Source organism: Helianthus annuus, chromosome 17 (assembly GCF_002127325.2).
Source record: "Helianthus annuus cultivar XRQ/B chromosome 17, HanXRQr2.0-SUNRISE, whole genome shotgun sequence".
NCBI lineage: Eukaryota > Viridiplantae > Streptophyta > Magnoliopsida > Asterales > Asteraceae > Helianthus > Helianthus annuus.
This window is the reverse complement of record NC_035449.2, coordinates 140,278,447-140,300,784: the sequence shown is the minus strand read 5'-3', so window position 1 is coordinate 140,300,784 and position 22,338 is coordinate 140,278,447. Positions and strand designations below refer to the sequence as shown.

The following is a 22,338-nucleotide window of genomic DNA, read 5'->3' as shown; positions in this document are numbered from 1 at the left end:
AGTTATATAATGACTTTTTTACCCTTATTTTTACTAGAACTTTAAAAAATTACATGTCTATTCATTTTTACTAGTTTTTGTATGATTTCAGATGATTTATAAATATGTACATTAAAATACGTTTAATGATTAAAAATTATTTATTTTCTTTGGTCTTTAGTCCTTTGATTAAGCACCCACTTATTCAAAAATTATTTATTTTCTATGGAAGAATATGCATCTACGTACTTTAGCAGTTTATTTCAGTGTTTAGATTGTAAACAACAAAAGAAAACTAACTAGCAAAACATAAAAAAAAAACAAAAAGAACTGTGAAAAGCTACAAAAACAAGCAAAAATGATTAAATATGTAATTTTATAAAGTTTAGTAAATATAAGGGTAAAAAGTTATTATATAACTTGTTTTTAATAAAATAAATCAAAATGAATAAATTTGTAATTTTATTAGTTAAGAAAGGGGATATATGTAAATTTAATTTTAAGTTAGGTAAATACACAATTAAGAAGTTTTTAAGAGGAAATATGCAATTTTCTTAACATTATATATATGTTGAGATATACGTATATGTATTATGTATAGTTTAAATATATTTAATGGGGATTTGTGTATGTTTATGAATGTAGAAAAAGTGTGGGAATTTTAAAAGACGATTGAAAGCTAATACGGTGCCTAGGTGACGGTTTGTGAATGTCCACCATTGTGGATGCTCTTAACCTAATGTGGCATGTCCCATTCCTTGATTACAACCCACAACAAATAATAAAACAAGATTGTTAGATTTCATGTATAATATTCAAGCAAAGATATTATAAAAACAATAACACATGTATTCGATAAATCACACAAAGATAAAAATATGTGTTAGAATATAAAACGACAAGCATGTGTTCCAACCCATTCGATTAAACGTCAATCAGGCAAATTATTATGCATAATTATTACATATGTGTGCGCACGATAATTACGCATAAATATTACATAATTACGCTTACTATAAATTATCATGCAACCATATATAACTAATTACGCAACGTATATGATAATGACACAACCTATGTTTATAATTAGGGAATTTATGTCTATAAGTACGCATAACACATCAATATTTTTTTAAATTCGATTTTAAAAGATAAAGCATAGCAAAACTATACTTAATTTAAAGCGAATAAAAATTCTTGATTTTATGATGTTGCTTTTTTAGAAGATTTATGTTCTACCTATAAATAATAAATAAATTAAAAAAAGTGAAGAATGGTAATTTATTCTAGTTTTACCCATTCAGACTCTTTTCACACATTAATCAGTCTTACACATTTCTTCATCTTCAACCCCGAAAGCATTGTTTAAAATCATGAAAATCACAAGAATATACATTGATCAACTAGAATTATCAAAATAAACATTGCAAATGACTATTGTCTAGGGTTTTCACCATAATAGTGAGGTTGTAGAAGTTGACACATGGAGGAAAAAGTAATGTAGCTTTTCCTAAGTTGGAGGGATCTACCAATGCACCAATAAAACTTGTTTAAATTTTTGGGTTGTTGAATTTTATCACCCCTAACTATTGGTTGTTGTCACCCTCAACTATTACTTTGATGCCTGTCACCACTTAGTGTGTTCTGTCACCACGTCGTTAACTGATCACTAACTTTTGATCACGTTACTATACTTTTGGGGGTGTCATAAGGATCTTAGAAAGGTTTTAGGGATCTTAAGACACCCCAAAAGTATAGTAACACGATCAAAAGTTAGTGATAAGTTAACGACATGGTGACAAAACACACTAAGTGTTAAGTTAGAGGTGACGGGCACCAAAATAATAGTTGGGAATGGCAGCGACCAATAACCAATAGTTAAGGATGATAAAATTTAATAACCCATTAAATTTTATTGGTCCAACTTAGGAACTACACAACCTTTTTCCTCCATGTGTCAACTTCTACACAACCCCTTTTTTTGGTGAAGCCCATGGAGAATAGCCATTTACAATGTTAATTCTAGTTGATCAGTAGGTATCCTTGTCATTTCCCTTTAAAATCCTTGATAACCTATTGTACCTTTTCTTATTTAACTTTTTTTTAATGTTATAATTAAATGGGGCTTTTGTAAAAGGTGTAGGAAAACTTTATAGTCAATGGATTAACGGTGTGAAGAACACGATTTCTTTTTTAATATATTTATTATCAAAGGCGAAATAGGAGAAGACAAGGCAAGGGTCATGTGTTCTTCATGTTCCTTCTATTTAATTTCCTTTTCATTTTTAATATAAAGTTAGTTTGTATCTATTTCTTTTTATTCATATATTTAACACTAGTCTAAGATCCCGCGAGTTTCGCGGGTGGCTTAACACAAATATATAACTTAAACTTGTTGAAATAATCATTTGAAATAAATAAACGTTCAAGTAACGAAATCCTTCCCTCTACCCGCAGGTACGTAATGTATCAAACGAAGAAGAAATGAGCTATTGTTTTAACTGTTTAGGTGAAGAGTTCGTTTCAAGTACTTTGGTGATTAGTAACATTATTTGTATGTTTCTACAGGTACCTTTTGTACTTCATCATATCAAAGGGGCAATTTTGAACCATATACATGAAACGGGTCGACTTGGGTTGTATTTTATCTCCAATGGGTTACTTATAGGAAAAAATGTATTATGCAACTTAACGTGTCGAAAGTCGCCCAAAATGTTTTTGAATGCTTAGCCTCTACATTGTTTTATGCTAAAAATACAGTTGCAATTTTTATAATATTGTATTATATTATATAATAAGTAGTATTTTTCCAAAATTCAAATAAACAGTGTTACACACCTGCATCATTAATGAGAAAGTCAAAAAACAAAACTTATTAATCACAGTACACACTGATTGATGTGCAAATGAGAAAAAAAAAGAGAAGAACCTGTCGAATGTGAGATATGGTATCTAATATGCCTCAAAATGAAGATGACCTTATTATTGATCTTTAAACCATTATTTATGCATGGACTCTTGAATTTATTGGGTTAAAGATGCTTCAGTCAGTTACTTTCTTAGTCAGCAAACCTTTGCCTCCCGTGTCGAGAGTTCAGATCGCAAACCGTCTCCAAATCCATAAGTTTTCCTGCAAGGTACCAATAATTCAACAATGCATAAATCAAATTAATTTGAGAAATTGATGCATCAAATATAATATATACGACATCAAGATATTGCCGCCCCAACCTGCCATTATCATCGAGCCTCTTTCGCGTTTATGACGTGCTACATAAAAAAGAATAGTGTCAGACACAATCGTATTGTGAGGGGTACAACATAAGAAATAATAGTGTCAGTTATGACCGTATTGTGAGGGGTACATACATTTGCGTGTATATGACGTACATATATTATTTCTGTGCAACAGAAGAAAGAATCGTTGAGCCTCTTTTGTGTGTGTGACGTACATATATTGTTTTTGTGTACATAACTGATATAAAGTGCTTGTAGATCAACCCAATCTGGCCCGTTTCACGTTTCACCCTGAACCCATTTTAACCCATCACCCGATTAGCTCAAATAGCACATTTTATCACCTCTAGAAAACTGCATACACATAAAGGCTGGGGTTTTGAAGAAAACGTGATCCTAAGCAACTTAGCTTCTAATTAATTATTTGTCTAATAATAATACTTACAATGGTACATTACAATTATTAGTTTATTACCATCAACATAGTCATGGTCATTATTATTTACTTCAAGCACCAAAGTATCAATTAAAGTAGAAGCTAATTTTAATGTGTTGCTACAAACTTACCTGGATATTTGATCTTATTCGTCTGTTATTTTGGAGAGACTGTCTCGAGTGAATCAGCTCATGAAGAACTCCAACCTGCAAAGCAAGGTTCAAATCAATAAATTTAAAAACAAAGAGAAAAAATATTGGTTAAAACCTCGTTTAAAAACTCAATTTTTTTTCTTGCTTCCCTCTGCCGAGTTTAAAAAGTCAAAAAAAAATTCTTACTTCCCTTTACGGTACTGGACTTGGATGGAGTTGCCAACAGGTACACCAACAATAGCTCAGGCTAATCAGCGCAACAATTAGAGTACCAGAAGTGCATTTTAATAACACTATTAAAGTCGCATTAATGAAACAGACGTGTCAAAAATTTCACAAACACCTCAATAATAGCCTATATCAGGGACAAGATAGTAGTATAACACAAGTATTCAAGGTGTCAAATCAAGTATAATCAATATGTTTAACTAAAAGCACACAATGTAAAAGAAAATAATGCACAAATAGATACAACATTAGCAGTATACATCTCTTTCTATATTCATATATACCATCAATTTCTACTTATGAAATCACCTACTATTAAGACAGAATATCAACAAATCAGAACATAGGTTACACTAAACTCTCGACTAATAAGTTGATATCAAGAATAGACGAATCAAATGACAAAATCAATTTCTTTTGAATCTTATTCTCCAGCCCTGATTCAAACCCTATTATCACTTTCATAGCCTCCGCGTAACTTCCACTATACGTAAAAACAATTACCTGTATCAGACCCGACTGGTTCCAATTTAGGGTTTTTGATAACCGCGTGAGAGAATCGCCTAGTATAGATTTAGTGTTTGTGAAAGAAATCAACGATAGATGGGATCTGAATCTGAGTATAAGATGAATCGAAGATATATAAGAATCGGCTCACTGAGAATTAGGGTTTTTGAATGATAAATCAAGATTAAACAATATGAAAGACGAATCATAAAAAAACATACTTTGATCCGATTGAAGAAGAAATACACAAATCTACACGACCGAGAGAATTCCATATGCCAGATCTTCAAGCCTCAACAAAGAATAATAAATTCTAGGGTTTGAAGAAAACAAACGGAAGAGAATGATGGTGAAATTGGCTTAAATTAGAATTTGTGATTGGAATCAAGATTGAAAGGAAACTGATATCAAATTTATGGATAGTCTGAGTGTGAGCAAAAGAGCGGATGAAAAAGAACTGGCGCTGAAAGTCTTTGAGGGAATGGTTTTAGAGTGACAGGTGGCAATAATAGGAGTAAGAATATGACATGTGGACAAAGATTGTTTTGTTTTATTATAAGGTATAGATTAACATTTTAGCTAAAATATACATTTTTATCTGATCGGGGACCTCTCCTCTTATGTTTATGTATTTTTTCTATGAAATTTTTAATGAGTTTTTATATATTTATCATTTTTTATGAGTTTGACCTAATTTTAATACAATTAATATTTATGTATCCTATAATTAGCAACATTGCTATGCAATATTGTTTGTACATTGTGCTTATGTAGTGTCTCTTAGCATTATTTTGTTGTACGGTTGGCAATTGGTCTTGCTTTACTACCTTTCTCTGCATTTCGTTTTTGTACACTAAGCATCCGAGTTCGTTTCTTCTCTTATCTATATACTGTTTGTTACTTTGTTTCTCTTGACTTTAGCCGATGGTTTTTAAATAAAATTTAGGGGCAATTGCATATTTTCCCTTAAAAAACTCTTTAATTGCATATTTACCCAACTAAAAAATGCAATGCATATATCCCCTTTCTTAACTAATAAAATTGCAAATTTACCCATTTTAATTGATTTTATTAAAAATAAATTATATATTGACTATTTTACCCTTAATTTTACTAAAACTTAAAAAAAATTATATAATTACTCATTTTTTAATAGTTTTTGTGTTTTGTTCACAATTTTTTAATTGTATAATGTGATTTACAATCTTCTACTCTATTGTGACAAAACGTAAACATATTTTGAATGTTAAAAATTTATTACTTTGCTTTCAACTTTTAAGAAAATCATTGCTTTAAACATATTGTGAATGTTAAAAACTTGTGACTTTGCTTTCAAATTTTAAGAAAATCATTGCTTTAAACATATTGTGAATGTTAAAAACTTGTGACTTTGCTTTCAAATTTTAAGAAAATCATAATTATTGTCTGCATCTAATGAATTTTATATGAAAATGGCACCAGTTATATACTTCATTGCTATAAGAATACAACCTGATAATCTTCCATAAACACAAAAAATTGAAAATAAATATAAACATAAACATCTATCAATTCTATGTTGAACCAAACAACGACCACCATTTGCCTTTGTCGAAGAGTAATATGTTTCCTTTGCCATATCAAGGTCACTACACCCAATGCTTCGCTTCCCAATCTAATTTATTCTACTCCAAAAGCTTCAGTATCACCAAAGTTGATTAAATTCCCCTTCTTGGTGAACTGATAACGTGAAACTACAATCTGAAAACGCTGATTGAATTGCGGGGGGAGAAAACTGATAATCGCAATCTGAAACCTTGGTATCTGAGGTCATTTGAACCGCCGGGGAAGGAGGAACTGGAGAGTCGTTCTTTTGCAGAGCAATTTGACAACCCCTTCTTTTGTGTAGCTGGTAAAAGATCTTTTAATATTGAAAGGGGATAATTTAGTCATTTTATTAAAGAGGGGAAATATGCAATTTAAATTTGTGATTTGGGTAAATATGCAATTAAGAAGCAAAAAGATAGGAAAATATGCAATTCTCTCTAAAATTGGGTTTAAAACAAAATGACAAACCCCAAACCACCCATCGACCCTTACTAAAATGAAAGTAAACTAAACAAAACTCATAATTTTATAAAATAAATTTAAAAATACTAAAATCAGAATATCAAAAAGTAGTTTATCAGAATTTTAATAAAATATTAAAAGCAGATATTTTATACTTTATATAAAAAAGTAATTTATCTTTTCATTATTATTTACTTTATAAAAATACTAAAATCAGATTTTTTATGAAATAAAACTAAATTTAAATTTTTATATATGTATATATATAATTATTAACAAATAATAATGTTTTTGCCAAAAAAAAATCCATTACATATATAATATTTTTTTGCACAAATAACCTTTATGTTATAAAAGGCTCATGAAAAGACCATAATACCCTCACATGCAAAGCATGTGAGGTAACTTAACTGAATTTTTAGACGAAGTTAGCTATAAAAGTCATAGAATGTTACAAAACATTAACATAAAGGTTGAGTTTAACATAAAGGTTGAGTTTGATATAAAGATAAAGGACAAAACTTGCAGTTGCGGATAAGGCGGTAAGACTAGCGGATGTGAAGGTGGTTCATCACTTGGTGATGGACCGTTAGGGGGGGGGGGGTCATTACCTCACCCAAGTGATGGGTTTGGGGGTGTGGGTGTGGGTGACAAACCTCCCCTTTTTTATTCTTTTTTGTGTTAAGACCATTTGGTGTCGGGAAAATCTCTATACCTAATAAAACAACAAGGTTTTACCACTTGGCATCACCTCAATCCACCAACACACTTGTCAAAACCTCCTTTAGTTTACTATCCTATGTGTCACAATCTCAAGCCCTCTATCCTAGGTGTAATTTTGATAGTTTTTTCATTTTTTAATTTAATCCTATGTGTAATTTTTAAAGCATATACAACAAACCCTACTCAAACCAGTTACTGGTTCAAACGTCAGAAAGCTTCCACCTTTCCAGTTTCCTCAAATAGTTTCTCATTCAAATTCAAATTCACTATTTCCCCAATCCAGATCTGGAAAACAAATTCCATAACCCAGAGAGAGAGCCGATGGAAACGCCCTTGATTCAACCGATCTTCATATATAAGTTTTTGACCGATTATGGTTTTTCGATTCGTCGTCTGTAGAGATGAAGATCGTCTTCTTCAGGTACGATCATCTTAGTCATGTTGGTTTGTTTCTTTCCGTTCATCTCAAAGTTAGGGCTTCGATTAACGGAAGGGTTTTTGTTTTGGTGATATAGGTGTTTACAACGATCTCGGAGCTCCAGATCTGAGCATAAGTTTATCACGGCCGGTGCTCGGCGGCGAGCAACATCCGTACCCTAGGCGGTGCCGTACTGGTCGCCCGATGTCCACCAAAGGTACACTGCTACTTACTGAACTGTATGAATATTAATACTAAGTTGAAGGTTGTATGTTATTTCTAGGGTTAATATATCATTGTTTTGTTTGAGGAATAAATTGAAAATCACTGTTGGAATTGGAGCAAAAATTAGAGATCTTGAATTTGTTTTTCGTTCAGAAGGTGAATTGTTTAGATATGCTTTAATTTGATGAGTTTTTTTAGTTTTAAATTTTCAAATTTGGGATTTATTTTTTGTGGGTTTTCGATTTAATGCAACTTTATGTTGTTTGTTTATGTAAAAATTTGATTGTGTTTTGATTTGAATTTAAATATAAATTTGTCTTCAAGCAGGGAAAATAAAGCATAACAATGCTTCAGCAATTGATCTCAATGCTAAAGATGATGGTCCATCATGTGTTGATGACACAACTTTATCGCAATCGAAGATGAATTGTGTAAAGTCGAGAGGTTTCACATTTGATCTAAACATCGAAGATGATCAAGATCAAGTGAAACCGCGCGATTCATTGTCGGAATGTGGGAGTACTTGTCATTTTGGGGGTGAGCGAGACTCGGTGAGGGTTGGAACAAAATGAAGCGAAACGGGTTTTTAATAGTATGGAAACTAATCTTTATTGTTCTATGTTCTCCTCTTCCTTTTTTTGTACCAGATTCCATATTTAGTCTCACAATGTTATTCTTTGTCATATTTTAGAGTTGCTGGAAATAGAAATCAAGTAATCTGCTTTACTTCTTCATCAGCATTGTTGTTGTTCATGGTTTGATGGTTGTTTTCCTTCGACATCATGTTCGTTGCTGAAGGTATTATTCTTATTTAATACATTATCCGTCATTATATTAATTAAGGTTTTGATAATATGAATATGGTGTTTTTGTGCACGAATTGACCATGATAACCAAGTTTGAAGATTTTATACTTTATAAAATGCATATGCTGCACTTTGTATATAAATCACACACAATACGATTTTTTACATAAAACATTGTGTTGAGTTGAGCACTTGAAATTGTTTCAACACCTGGTTAACAACAGGTTGTAATCCGCGTTTGCTTAAGCTTTAGCCAACCATTGATTTGATTGTGTCTTTTATGCCGATTGATTTTAAATATGTTGTTCTTGCAAAAGATGTTTGATGCTCATTAAGAGAAATCGTTTTTAAAGCATATAACAAAAAGAAAATATTCGAAATAAAAATATCAATATTTGATGTGAATAGAGAAGAGCAAATGGTATCGGGTACCGTTTTGGAACCAGTCCGTTACCGAATTTTTGGGGTTTTTTTTACCGGTACCGGTTTTTACCTTCTAATCAATTGCCGACCGATTTAATATAGTTTTCTTGAGTTTGTTAATGTGGGTTGTCAAAAAAGTCACAAAATTGGGTTAAAATTTGCACTTTTGGTGAATTTCTTTATGTGGGTAGTAAAAAAATATGGGTTGATTTACTTTTTTATTGAGTTTTCTTTGCAAGGATTTGAAGAGCTCTTCAAGGAAATCACCCAGCTACTAACACCGAAGATCACCGTAAGTGTTATTATAAAAATTCGCGATAAAATTCTATTAGTTCGCTGTGAAATGATTCTGATTTTGATGTTTGGGTTAATCGGGTTCAGATTAATTTTATTCGGGTCGGTTTTTGGGTTTCCGTTAAAAAGACCATGCAGTTGTTACATCGTGTAACTACCTGCTGTGCACCAGGTTCCTATATCTAAGACGATGTCGGCCAGCACCGACAACACCGGATGAGACCAAGATGACCTCGAATCCTTGAGTGTTTAGTGTTTGAATATGCATTTAAGACATAAGTTAATCATAACAAGTATACATGACAATCCGCAAACATTTTTATAGAAGATATAGGGGGGAAAAAGAAAGACAACATAGAAAATTAGAAATACTCAAATAGTAGAAGAATGAGTTTTGATTAGAACACCTGCTCACAGAGAGCTCCTATGGTTAATAGTTTTTTTTTCATAAAAGAGATTGGTTAAATAGTTAAACTTGATTATTAAGTTCTTGATGTAATTGTTTTTCGTTGCATCTAGATGTCAGATGGTATTTGTCATGTTGATGTCTATCTTTAAGTAGTAACTTTTATTTTTTTCTTTTTAAATGGATATCAAATATATGTACATTGATATGTTAAATGTCCGGTTCGTAAATGGTAAGATATGTTCGTTGGCACTATTAGTATTCAAGTAATCATTTGGTTATTGATTCTGAATCTTTTATTTAGTGACATAGCAGGAACGATTATTGGTTCATTCGGTTGATGATCTTGTACATAGCGTGTGCGCATAAGATATGGTGGTGAAGAAGAGAACGGATAGTGGAGGATTTCATGATTTACTGGCCCCCGTGATAACTAGAGCTCCTAGATCCTTGCGGGTTAGCATAAAATTAAGTTTGTTTTCATGCGCGAATGTTCATTTGTACTAACACATTTTATTTGATTCTTTAGAGGAGGATTCTACATAACAAATCATTCAAAGATGGTGGAATTTGTGCTTTTGAGTTGTTGGCAAATGTAGCCGACAAGCTATTACTGAACTATAAACCGAAAAACATTGTCGATTATGATGTTGGAGACGTCGATAATGAACTGGCGCAAGTCGAATATGTCGAAAGACATCTACAAACTCCACAAACATGTAGAGGTACAACTTAAAAGATTGTTTATATAGTTTTCTTGAGTTTCTTAATGTGGGTTGTCAAAAAAAGTCACAAAATTGGGTTCAAGTTGCACTTTTCTTGAATTTCTTGATGCGGGTAGTCAAAAATATGGGTTAATTTACTTCTTTATTGAATTTTTATAGAATTTCTATTAAATTTACTATTTTATTAAGTTTCTTGATGTGGGTTGTAAAAAAAATCACAAAATTTCTTGATGTGTTTATTATAAAAATTCGCGATTAAATTCTATTAGTTCGTTGTGAAATGATTCTGATTTCGATGTTTGCAGATGGAGAATATGGTGTATTTGTACGTTGAACTGGGACTGATGCATTACGGGATTTTTATTTGACCCTTTTGACCCGTTCAAGATAACGCACAACCCGAATGGGTTAGAATTGCCACCTCTACGTCTATATTTCACTGTCTACATCTTCTACAACTCGGATATCTGAATTCATGATGTATATTCAGGTCAAACGACACGTGATGACCCGTATGAGGTTCACCTAACTACACCAGTGGAGGGTTATGATCCCATCCAATTTAGTCTTACAAAAATGTGCGGTAATGTTCAGTTTTTTTATCTTCCTCCCTTTTTGAGATGCAACTCCACTTTCGACAGATCATTTAATCTGATGAATGATTTTTCTTAATAATTTAGAATCCAAGCAAAATGAAGCAGGAACATCTCCGAAAGGATGGGCTCTATTTGGATCATTTCCTGCATGTAAGTAAATTATCTTTATTTGCACAGTTCTTTTATCATTGACCAGTCAGACATTTGAAGATTGTTTATTGCTATTTAAAAATTGAGGTGTTCATTAACAAAATGTGGTGGAGCAGATTCTGCTGCGATGGCTTTATTTACAAGACTCAAGTACAAAGACAAGCAAGCTATGCTATTTACTCTTTCATTAAAATGGGTTTTTTAAAATATGTATATTTTCTCAGAATTATTGTTTAATAAAAGCAGCATGGAATTGATGCACTGCCTGCCATGACCATTTTATCTGCATGTTTGGAGACTGTAAGTCAACATTTTCAAATATAGGCATATATGTATGTATATATAAAATACAAAATATAGTGTTTTTAATTCAATTTCACATGGAAACGATGCAGGTGAGTGGTGGGGGAGGTTACATGCAGGCGGATGATTTTAGTTTGTTATTTATTTACTTATTTTTATTTTAGATTAGCATTAATTTATGTTACTTCATACTTTAAATAAACATTTCATAGGAACATTTTAAAAAATGGAGATGTCGAACAAGTGTCAAAACATTATTATTTTAAATTATTTGGTTTCATGTTATTTGGATTTTTTTTAAAAATCATACATCATATTTATTAATATGTGTAAATTTAACTTTGTTAAACCCGTGTGTCACACGGGATATAAGCTAGTGTGTTGTATATTAAACATATACATTTTACCTAACTTAAAAGTTACCCGTTAGAAAACCCATTACCTAAAACCTAGTCTTAAATTCACCACACATTACCTAAGGAATGTTGAAATAGTCACAAATTTCATTAGAGTGAAGGATTTCAAATTCCTCCCTCCCCCAACCAAGATCAATTTTACAAAGAAAAATTTCCTAATTCCATTCCATTCCATGAAACGAACGCTACCTTAGACATTTAACTAGCCTTCTATCAATCTGTAATTTTAATAAGTGTAACAACTTTAACATACTATTTAATATTTATTATAATTATATTTTTTTTGGTCTTAAAATATATTGATTAATCAGGTAAATGGACCGGGTAATTAGATAGGTATCATCTAATCTCATACATGTCTCAAACCATTAAAATTTCTAACCTTATCCCATACCAGTCGCGAATGTTTCGGGTAAATCATAAACGTATAGTCGTATACAATCAAAACCACTCTAGAATCTCTGTCATATCATGTGATTCATGTCTCAAATATTGACATACATATAGAATGACATTTAATTTTCTTTTAAACACGTCGATTTTGTGGATCGCATCAGAAGATATCAAGAATCTCTAAGATGGACCTCTGATGAAAACCGCTAACATAAACCACTATATGCTAACTTGAACTTCAAGGGAAATGAGCAAACATAGAATGAAAGAAATATGATTTATGTTGTAGATAACCTGGTTTATAATCACGGGAGTTACAGAAATTAAACGGTATTTACAGTATCGCTGAGTGCTCGAAGAATGCATCCAAGACCCGCTCTTTGAGTAAGCTTTTCATGAATCCGCAGGCATTGGTCACAGGTGGGACGATCACCCGTAGACAATCCTCTATACAAATACCTGTCGAGTAATAAAAACACGAGTTCATTAACTTTTTACGGTCTTTTTTATGTGAAGTTTATAAACTTGAGGGGACTAACTTCATGAGAATATCATAGTACTCGGGGTCCAAAGAGGAGAACATCAGATCCACATCTTTGATCGCCATTAACGCTCTGTGCACAACAATCCAGTTTGCAGACTATACACAAGCCAGTAAGACAAAATCAATACTTTTAAATAAAAATGAATGTGATATTACATACTAATATATATCTTTGTGGATATCACATTGTTTAAGCAAACATAATATTTTTTCTTTTAAGAAAAAATCCTAATTTTTTTAGGATAAATCATTACATGTACCTCGCAAGTATTGTGACAAACCGAACTGTTACTGCCGCAACAATATCGGTACCACGTCGAATCCGACCGAAGAAGATATTTACTTTTATAGTTTTTGATGTAAAACATGTGTTGATATCCTTTTGGGCATATCATGACTTTGTTTTTCGGGGTACATGTATTGTACCGGTACCTTAATGAACAAAATCGATACTGACCGAATTCCTGGTGCAACGCGCGGGGGAATTCTACTAGTTTAATTTATAACATGTATATTCACTACCTAGTCGAATTTGTCAAATTCCAGATCAAATGCACGTATCAATTTTGACTTTGGCAAAAAAAAGTCAAAATAACTCACATTTAGCAAAAATCACAACTAAATCCAACATGAGACAAGAAGCTTGTTTGAACAACCAAAGGAAGTACATTATGTTTGTAGCATATATATTCACTACCCGGTTCAATCGATTTTCCCAATCAAATACCCATATCAATTTTGACTTTGAAGCAAAAAAAGTCAACATAACTTGCATTTAGCCAAAATCAACACTTTCTCTAACAAGAAGCAAAAACAGCTTGCTTGAACAGTCAAGCAAAGCTCATTTCATTTATAACATATATATTTACTACCCAGTTGAAAATGTGTGGGCGCTCGGGGGCCAGAAGTGAAAGTGCACTAATTTTAACATTATTTTACTAATTTCGTGAAAATAACGTTAAAAAAGGGGATAGTTAATCATGCATCATGTGGTGGCGTTGATAGCCGAAGGACAAGGGGGTACATGCACTAATCTAATCGGCAGTTGTCTCAATTGTCTCATTTTGCTTCAAAGTCAAAATTGATATGGGTATTTGATGCAAAACTACTATCGAGCCGGGGGTTCCACTGGAAGCAGCCTCTCTATTCCTACGGGGTAGAGGTAAGGTTGTCTATATCTTACCCTCCTCAGACCCTACGTTAGCTTTGCTATTGGTGGGATTTACTGAGTATGATGATGATATTTACTACCCAGTTGAACCGGTTATCCCAATCAAAAGCACAAATCAATTTTGACTTTGAAGCGAAAAAAGTCAAAACAACCCAGTGTAATCAGTTTTCCCAATCAAATGCACATATCTATTTTGACTTTGATGACAAAAAGTCAAAATCACTCGCACTTAGCCAAGATCACAACTTTACCAAACATGAAACAAGAACACCTTGCTTGAACAATCAAGAATAATAGTATTTCATATATAACAAACATATTCACTACCCACTTGAATCAGTTATCCAAATCAAATACCCATATCAAAATTTGACTTTAAAGCAATAAAAAGGTCAAAACAACTCATATTTTGGGTCCATACTAAAACAGAGATCACCAAATTAAATTCAAACAAGCAACACAAACCTAAAATCAAGCATCTTTACCGTATTTGAACACCCAATTTTTGCTAATTAAAACCCCTAAAATAAAAATAGAGATAGATACAGATACAGATCGAGATATATGAATGAAACCTTGCATCTTTCGTCTCTCGTTTTGGGTGGAGATCCTTCGAGAGCAGTCTTGAGGGCTTCAACCGGCTTGTATCTGATCAATTACCTGTATCATATTAGGGTTTTGATCTATTGATGAAAAGATTGAAACTTTGTTATGAGTTTAGGGAAGTGACTGACTGTTTGAGTAAGCTCTCGATCTTGCGAGATTTGTGCTCGATCCTCATGATGATAGCTTCTGCGTTGTCTGCTTCCACATGCTCCCCCATTTCTTGCACAATCTCCCTCTTTCTCGCTTCTCAAATTGTGGGATTTTCATGAGTTTTTAGGCTAAGTTAAACATGTTTTATAAGTTAAGGGACTTCAAATGAAAATAATAATAACTAAGGATTATACCCGTGTTGTGACGGAGACGGTGACGTGGTTAATAAAAATATATTGTTTTGAATACTACTTAGTTCGTTTTGTTATCGGTACTTGCTGTAACAACCCGCACTTTCGTGCGTTGTTACTACTTAATATATTCGTTACGCCTAGCACCAGAGATTCAGATCATAATGTACCCACATCAGTTACATCGCTATATCGCAATATTTTCACATATTCTATCACTATCACATCACGTTACACTTGCAGACTGACGGGTGGTCCGTAGGACAACCCTTAAAGCATTTAAATAGACTAAAATACCATACTTTATCCGGTTAATAGCTTGAATTTGGTAATCACAAGATGTTTGATGTTACAGGTGTTAAAGAGCTTAAAATGCGGGTTTTATGGAGCTTGGATGGATGCTAGAAGTTGGCGGTGTTGGGATTGAAGAAATGGTGAATTAAATGAAGGAAACAAGGAAAAACTAACACTCAGTGTCGTAACCTACGACACTTGGCCGTAGGTTACGGCCCCAACCTTTGCAAAAAGCCTTCGCAGTAAGACAGAAGCCACCCGCCGTAAGGGAAAGCTGCCCGCCATAACCTACGGCCCTCTGCCGTAGGTTACGCCACCGACTGATCTAATTTTGTAACTTATGCATTAAATTGTCATTTCATGGGTTTTTATGGTGGCTCATCATATGTTTTCGGTTACCACTTGTCTGGGGAACGAATTTTGGAGTATCTTAGAGACTACTTGGAGCTTGAAACAATGGGGGATCATTAGTTCTTGATGTTGGAATTGTTCTTGAAGATTAAAACTTGTTTGACAATGTTTGTTCAAGCTATGAGTGGCTAAGTATTTTGTGACTATCTTTGGTGGAAGGTTTGCAAGACATTTATGTTTATTTTCGTATTTCTAGAATAACAATCTTCTCTTTATTGAATTGCTTGTTATGGTGTGTGATTACTTGTTAGTAAATTGTTAATCCTTGTGCTAAATCAATTAGAAACCATACGTTCTTGGTGCTGTTGGCAATCGAGATATCATGGGTATAGTTAGGCTTGGGTAAGGGTTGATTGATCATCGGGTAACAACCTCACGTTCTAGGAATCTGAGTACTTAGTTCCCTTTCATCCCTGCAATTAGTCACACATGAACTATGTCTATGTAGTTCTTTCTAGTGGAATGTTAGTATAAGTGTCAAAGCAAACCGGAAACTAAAGGTGGTCATTATTCTCCAATTTGTTTACAACCAAACTTTTCTCTTGCAATTTATTTAGTTAAAATTAGTCCTAAAACCATTTCACTCAAATCAATTATTGAACTTTATTTTCTTGCAATTAGTCTAATTTAGTTAATTTAGATAAATTCTCAAATAGCACATATTCCACAAACTCCCTGTGTTCGATACCCACTTACCACTATCTACTTAGTAGTAATTGGATTAAATTTGATTGTGACCACGAGATCACGTCAAATTTTGGCGCCGTTGCCAGGGAGTAGTGCGCAACGTGTGTTATTTTTGATTTTTTTAAGTTTGTACCCACATCAATTACATAGCTATATCACAATATTTTCGCATATTCTATCACTATCACATCACGTTACACTAGCTGACTACCACGAAGATGTCAAATGAGGACCAATTCTACCCTCCTTGATAGCCGTGATGTGTCGCAGTGCAGCTTATTACTTAAAATATATCTAACGTTCACGATGGCATTGGGAGAGGACCTAATCTACCCTCCTCGATAACCGTGAAGCGTCGAAAGGAAATCAAATACTCAAAACGAAACTCAGTTACCATATCGCAAACTTTTTGTAATTAAATATCTAATATGAATACGTATATACGACCCTTTTGTGATTAATTCAATCAATCAATCAATCATACCCAGTAAATCCCACAAATAGCAAAACTACTTATAGGGTCTGGGGAGGGTGGATGTAGACAGACCTTTCCTCTATCCCTAGGGATAGAGAGGCTGCTTCCAGCGAGACCCCCGGCTCCAAAACGAACAACATACCAAAACATCAAGTCAAAGAATATAGAAAAAGAAGTCACCTATATCAAGAAAGTGATCAGAGTGGCACAGTATAGTGTAAATCATGTATAATGGCATACAACAACATTTGGGCATAAACACATGAGGTCAATCACCGTTAAAGTCCCTTAAAGAATAAGAAAAACCTACGTCCCTAAAATACTGATGTACGTGAAGTGTGATATTTTTGATGTATATTTTTAAGCCCTTTTTACACTTTTAGCCAAGTTTTAAATTTATAAAACACGATATTTACTAACACTAAACACACATATGGGCAAGTGCACCCATCGTGGACGTAGTATAGTGTTAGTAAGATACCGAGGTCGTCCAAGGACACAAGAGCTTTTAGTACCGGTTTATCCTCAACGTCTAATCAAATCAAAAAGGTTAGAAAAGGTTTTTAAACTAGAAAAATAAAAACTAACTAAATGCTGAAAAATAAAAATAAAATAAAAACAGATAGACAAGATGAATCACTTGGATCCGACTCGTGTATTAGTATAACCTTTGATTATTTTCGCACTTTTGCACTTGTTTAAGAGATTATCTTAGTTATTGTAGTAGGCCCCTCTTTTGGAGGCGACGTTACCCTCAACCCAGTAGTTTGAGTCAGCAAGGATACAATCCTAAAGGGTTGGATTATTGGAAGATAATGAATTAAGTTATTAATGCAAATTATGGTAGGCCCCGCTTTTGGCGGTGACGTTACCCTCGGCTAAGTAGTCTGAGTCAGCAGGGATACAGTCCTAAATAGCCGGGTTATAGTATTAATAGTAGTTAACTTATGAGGGGGTCAAAGAGTTTGGATCCCCGCCATCCAATACCTATGGGCATTGAAGGAGATCCTACTAAATTTGACTCAGGTCCCTTGCAGGACCTCTAAACGCTGAACAAGGGCAAGACCCTTACCAAACCGTTCCCTTAACCCCCGACCAGGTAGCCAACATACCTCCATATAGACCGTGGAGATATGAATGGTGAAAATCTTTTATTTTATATAGACAGTAAAATAATGCCAAGACACCACGGACAAACGATAAGGAAAGATCACCTTCAACATAAGTAACTAGTTATTAAAGTCATTAATACAAAACCAAATAAAAAGTGCAAAAGATTAAAAATAAAAAGTATTATACTAAACACTTGTCTTCACCAAGTGATGTAAGAGACTTAGGTAAACATGGCCTTGATTGTCAAGAACTCTTACTATCAATCTTGGATCCCGAGACGACTCACACACTCTACGATGGACAATGGATGATGGTGGTGGATGATGGTGTTATGGTGGTGGTGGGTGGTGGATGAAGTGTGAGAGAGGTGGTGTGCCAAGGGATGAGTTGGAATGAAACCAAGCACTCCTATTTATAGGCTGAACAGAAGGCTGGGCACGGCCCCGTGTCCGCTGGACACGCCCCCGTGCCCGTCTGACACTCTCTCTCTTCATTAATTGTAATTCACAATTACAATTAATGCGCCTGCTGTACTTTCGCCACGCCCCCGTGCTCACTGGACACGGCCCCGTGGTGGGCAATAGAAGCTTCTATAGGTTTGTCTTTTCTGCTGCTTCTTGGGCACGGCCCCGTGCTGGCTGAGCACGGGGCGTGTTCAGTCTTCTGTTTTCTCTTCTTTGCTTGGGAGGATGCCGTTGAGGGTTCGGGCAATCTACTTTTGTTCCTTTTCTTGTATTTATGCTAGAATTAGCTGTCTTTTTGCTTCTTTTGTGTATTTGAGCTCATTTCATCCTGAAAATACAAAAGGAAGATAAAAACACTCTTTTTCCAACATTAGTACTTAAAAAGGGTTAGTTTTATGCCTCATTTGATGTAATTTATATGTTGCATTTTATACACATCAAATACACCTAAGACCTTACTGCAATATCCTCTAGAAGTCCTTAACCTAATCCTACGCCTCCACGAAGTCCTATCTTGGACCATGTCCTCAGACAGATGCAACTCTAGTAAATCATGCCTAATCTGCTCATCCCATGTCAGCTTGGGTCTGCCTCTTCCTCTCCTCCCCTCCACAGTAAGAGTTTCCACTACTCTAACTGGTGCCGTCGTTTGCCTCCGCTTTACGTGCCCAAACCATCTCAATCTCCCCTCCCTAATCTTATCTGATATACTAGCCACTCCTAATCTTTCCCTAAAAACCTCATTTCTTATCCGATCTAACCTCGTGTGTCCACACATCCACCTCAACATCCTCATCTCTGCTACCTCCATCTTGCGCGCTTGTGTCTTCTTGATAGCCCAACAGTCTGTTCCATATAGCGTAGCGGGCCTGACTGTTACCCTGTAAAATTTCCCCTTTAGTTTAGTTGGGAACCTCCTATCGCACAATACCCCACTGGCTGCCTTCCATCTACACCAGCCAGCCTGTATGCGATGGGTTGCATCACTATCTATGTCACCATCCCTTTGTACAAACGGCCCCAAATACTTAAATTTAGTTGCCTGCGGGACCAATTGATCCTCAATGGTGATTTGGGTGTCATCGTCATCTGCTACACCACTGAAATCACAGTGTAGATACTCAGTCTTAGTTCGACTAATCCTTAGGCCCTTGCTCTCTAGAGCTACTCGCCACTCCTCTACCCTCGCGTTCAAGCACTGTTTAGTCTCTGCAATCAACACAATATCGTCTGCAAAAAGCATGCACCACGGAACTGTCTCCTGAATCATTTTGGGCAACTCATCCAAGACAACCGCAAAAAGAAAAGGGCTCAACGCAGACCCTTGGTGGAGTCCTACCTCCACAGGAAAGAAGTTTGTATCCCCTACAGGCGTGCGGACACTAGTTTCCGTTCTATCGTAGGTATCCTTAATTATGTCTATATACTTCCTAGGTAGTCCTCGACCCTCCAAACTATCCCAAATCAGTTGCCATGGGACAGTGTCATATGCCTTTTCAAGGTCGATGAACACCATATGTAAATCTTGCTTCTTCGCTCTATATTTTTCCATCACTCTCCTTAGAATATGTATCGCTTCTGTAGTTGACCTCCCTTTCATGAATCCAAATTGGTTTACTGAAACCTGAGTTTCTCTTCTAATTCTAGTTTCAATTACCCTTTCCCAGAGCTTCATAGTATGACTTAGCAGTTTGATTCCTCTGTAGTTCCCACAACATTGAGCGTCTCCTTTATTCTTGTATAAAGGCACCACAACACTACTCCTCCACTGATCTGGCATTTTTCCGGTCTTGAAAATACGATTGAACAAAAGTGTTAACCATCGGACTCCTTCTTCCCCCAAACACTTCCACACCTCAATCGGTATGTTGTCCAAACCCACTGCCTTGCCTCTTCCCATCTTCCTAAGTGCCATGCTCACTTCTTCATGTGTGATCCTCCTGCAGTAGCAATTATTCTGTTGTCGCCTTTCAGTCCTGGGATTGCTACTATCCTGTTGGTATGCCCTACCGTCGTTGGAAAGACTATGGAAGTAAGTTTGCCATCTGGACTTAATGTCATGTGCCTTGACCAAAACACGTCCATCCTCTCCTTTAATAAACTTTACTACTCCTAGATCTCGTCTTCTTCGCTCCCTAGCTTTGGAAATCTTGAACATATCATGCTCCCCCACTTTCGTTTCTAAACGTTCATACATTTGTTTATAGGCTGTGTTTTTTGCCTCGGTCACCGCCTTTTTCGCTTCCCTTTTTGCCTTCTTGTATGTCTCCGTCATCCTCAGCCGCTCCTCCTCATCTTTGCACCTCAAAAGATCTCTAAAACTCTGTTGCTTATCCTTTATTTTGGTATGCACGTCTTCATTCCACCACCAGGACTCCTTATGGCCACTAGTCTTTCCCGTTGTGACCCCTAGTGTCTCATTCGCCACTGTAGTGATCGTAGTCGCCATATCCTCCCACATCCGGTTTGCGTCGTCACCTAGTTGCATCAATGTCATCGAGTTAACTTTTTCTCTAAACATCGTAATTTTTTCTCCCTTCAAGTCTCCCCAACGGATCCTAGGCCGGGTTTTCCTCTCCCCCTCAGTTAGCCGTACTTTTAGGGCTATATCTGCTACCAGCAAATGGTGTTGAGCCGCTGCGGTCTCCCTTGGTATAACCTTGCAGTCTAACCACATCCGTCGATCTTCCTGCCTCGTCAAAAGATAGTCGATTTGCGTGTTACGTCCTCCGCTACTAAAAGTGATCAAATGGGATTCCCTCTTCCTAAAGAACGAGTTTATAATGCCTAGGCCGTGAGCTGCCGCAAAGTCTAAAAGGTCTCTACCAGGGTCATTCCTATTGCCAAAACCAAATCCCCCATGTACCAAGTCAAAGCCATCACTTTCCTTGCCAATGTGCCCATTAAAATCTCCTCCTATAAGAATTTTCTCCTCCCTAGGTATGGCCCTTACTACTACATCTAGACAATCCCAGAACTCTCTTTTCTCTTGTTCTCCTAGTCCCACTTGCGGTGCATAGGCGCATACCACTGTCACTACTTGCTCACCTAATACTAACCTTAACACCATAATTCTATCGTTTTGTCGTATCACCTCAATTACATTCTTATGCAGTTCTATAGACACCAAAAATCCTACTCCGTTCTTGGCCCCATCAGACCCGGAATACAACAACTTATACCCATTGCGCTCTTCTGCTCTATGTCCTTTCCACCTAGTCTCCTGAAGGCATGCTATTTGTACCCTACGTCTTTTAAGTGCATCTATCACCTCCAACAATTTACTACTAAGAGTTCCTACGTTCCAAGACGCCACACGTAAACTACACCTTGTAACTTTACCCTTACCTGCATTTCTCGTCCTTGGACATGATCTCAAGTTAAAGTTATGGTTTCTATTGTCTATGATTACAACTAACAACTAATCACAAGGTAACAAACAACGGGCAACACAAAGGGCAAAACTATCCAATACGCAACAATAAGCATACAATGATAATAAATAGCATAGATGACTATGGTCAAGTATTACGCTTAGCATGCAACACAGTTAACAAGAAACTCACTAAGCCACACAAGAGGCACACAAAAAGTCTGCTATTGTTATTAAACTTTATATTCAGTTTATTTTATTTTATTATTTTTTTTTTTGTTTTTTTGGGGGCTGGTGGGGTTGGTCTCCCTTGTAACCTACAAACAGAAATCAAAACCCTACAACCCAAAATGTTAATCGGGTTTGACCAGTTATAAAACCAGAACAAGAAAA

The 22,338-nt window shown here is 35.2% G+C and overlaps 1 protein-coding gene and 2 long non-coding RNA genes across 9 annotated transcripts; 1 reads left to right on the top strand and 2 right to left on the bottom strand.

Annotated features, from left to right (window-relative positions):
- Positions 1 to 2,809: 2,809 nt before the first annotated feature.
- Positions 2,810 to 4,986, bottom strand: LOC118489032. 2 transcript variants are annotated; one of them, XR_004885835.1, is made up of 5 exons: positions 4,761 to 4,986; positions 3,991 to 4,648; positions 3,784 to 3,858; positions 3,211 to 3,249; positions 2,810 to 3,109 (listed from the first exon to the last, which is right to left on the bottom strand). It is a non-coding gene; the product is annotated as an uncharacterized LOC118489032 (long non-coding RNA). The 2 variants fall into 2 exon arrangements; XR_004885834.1 differs by having other exon boundaries at positions 3,784 to 4,648.
- A 2,529-nt stretch (positions 4,987 to 7,515) lies between these two features.
- LOC110938719 lies at positions 7,516 to 11,931 on the top strand. 6 transcript variants are annotated; one of them, XR_004885829.1, is made up of 13 exons: positions 7,516 to 7,732; positions 7,827 to 7,946; positions 8,013 to 8,110; positions 8,282 to 8,546; positions 8,646 to 8,752; positions 9,423 to 9,475; positions 10,188 to 10,339; positions 10,413 to 10,608; positions 10,914 to 11,015; positions 11,099 to 11,191; positions 11,289 to 11,354; positions 11,471 to 11,654; positions 11,750 to 11,930. It is a non-coding gene; the product is annotated as an uncharacterized LOC110938719 (long non-coding RNA). The 6 variants fall into 6 exon arrangements; XR_004885831.1 differs by lacking the exon at positions 8,013 to 8,110 and having other exon boundaries at positions 11,442 to 11,654; positions 11,750 to 11,931; XR_004885833.1 differs by lacking the exon at positions 8,013 to 8,110 and having other exon boundaries at positions 11,099 to 11,186.
- Positions 11,932 to 12,509: 578 nt separating this feature from the next.
- LOC110940324 (actin-related protein 2/3 complex subunit 5A) lies at positions 12,510 to 15,076 on the bottom strand. The gene is made up of 4 exons (XM_022181880.2): positions 14,916 to 15,076; positions 14,757 to 14,829; positions 13,006 to 13,106; positions 12,510 to 12,925 (listed from the first exon to the last, which is right to left on the bottom strand). Exons 1-4 carry the CDS (start codon positions 15,002 to 15,004, stop codon positions 12,790 to 12,792), a joined length of 399 nt encoding a protein of 132 aa, XP_022037572.1. The 5' UTR covers positions 15,005 to 15,076; the 3' UTR covers positions 12,510 to 12,789.
- Positions 15,077 to 22,338: the final 7,262 nt, after the last annotated feature.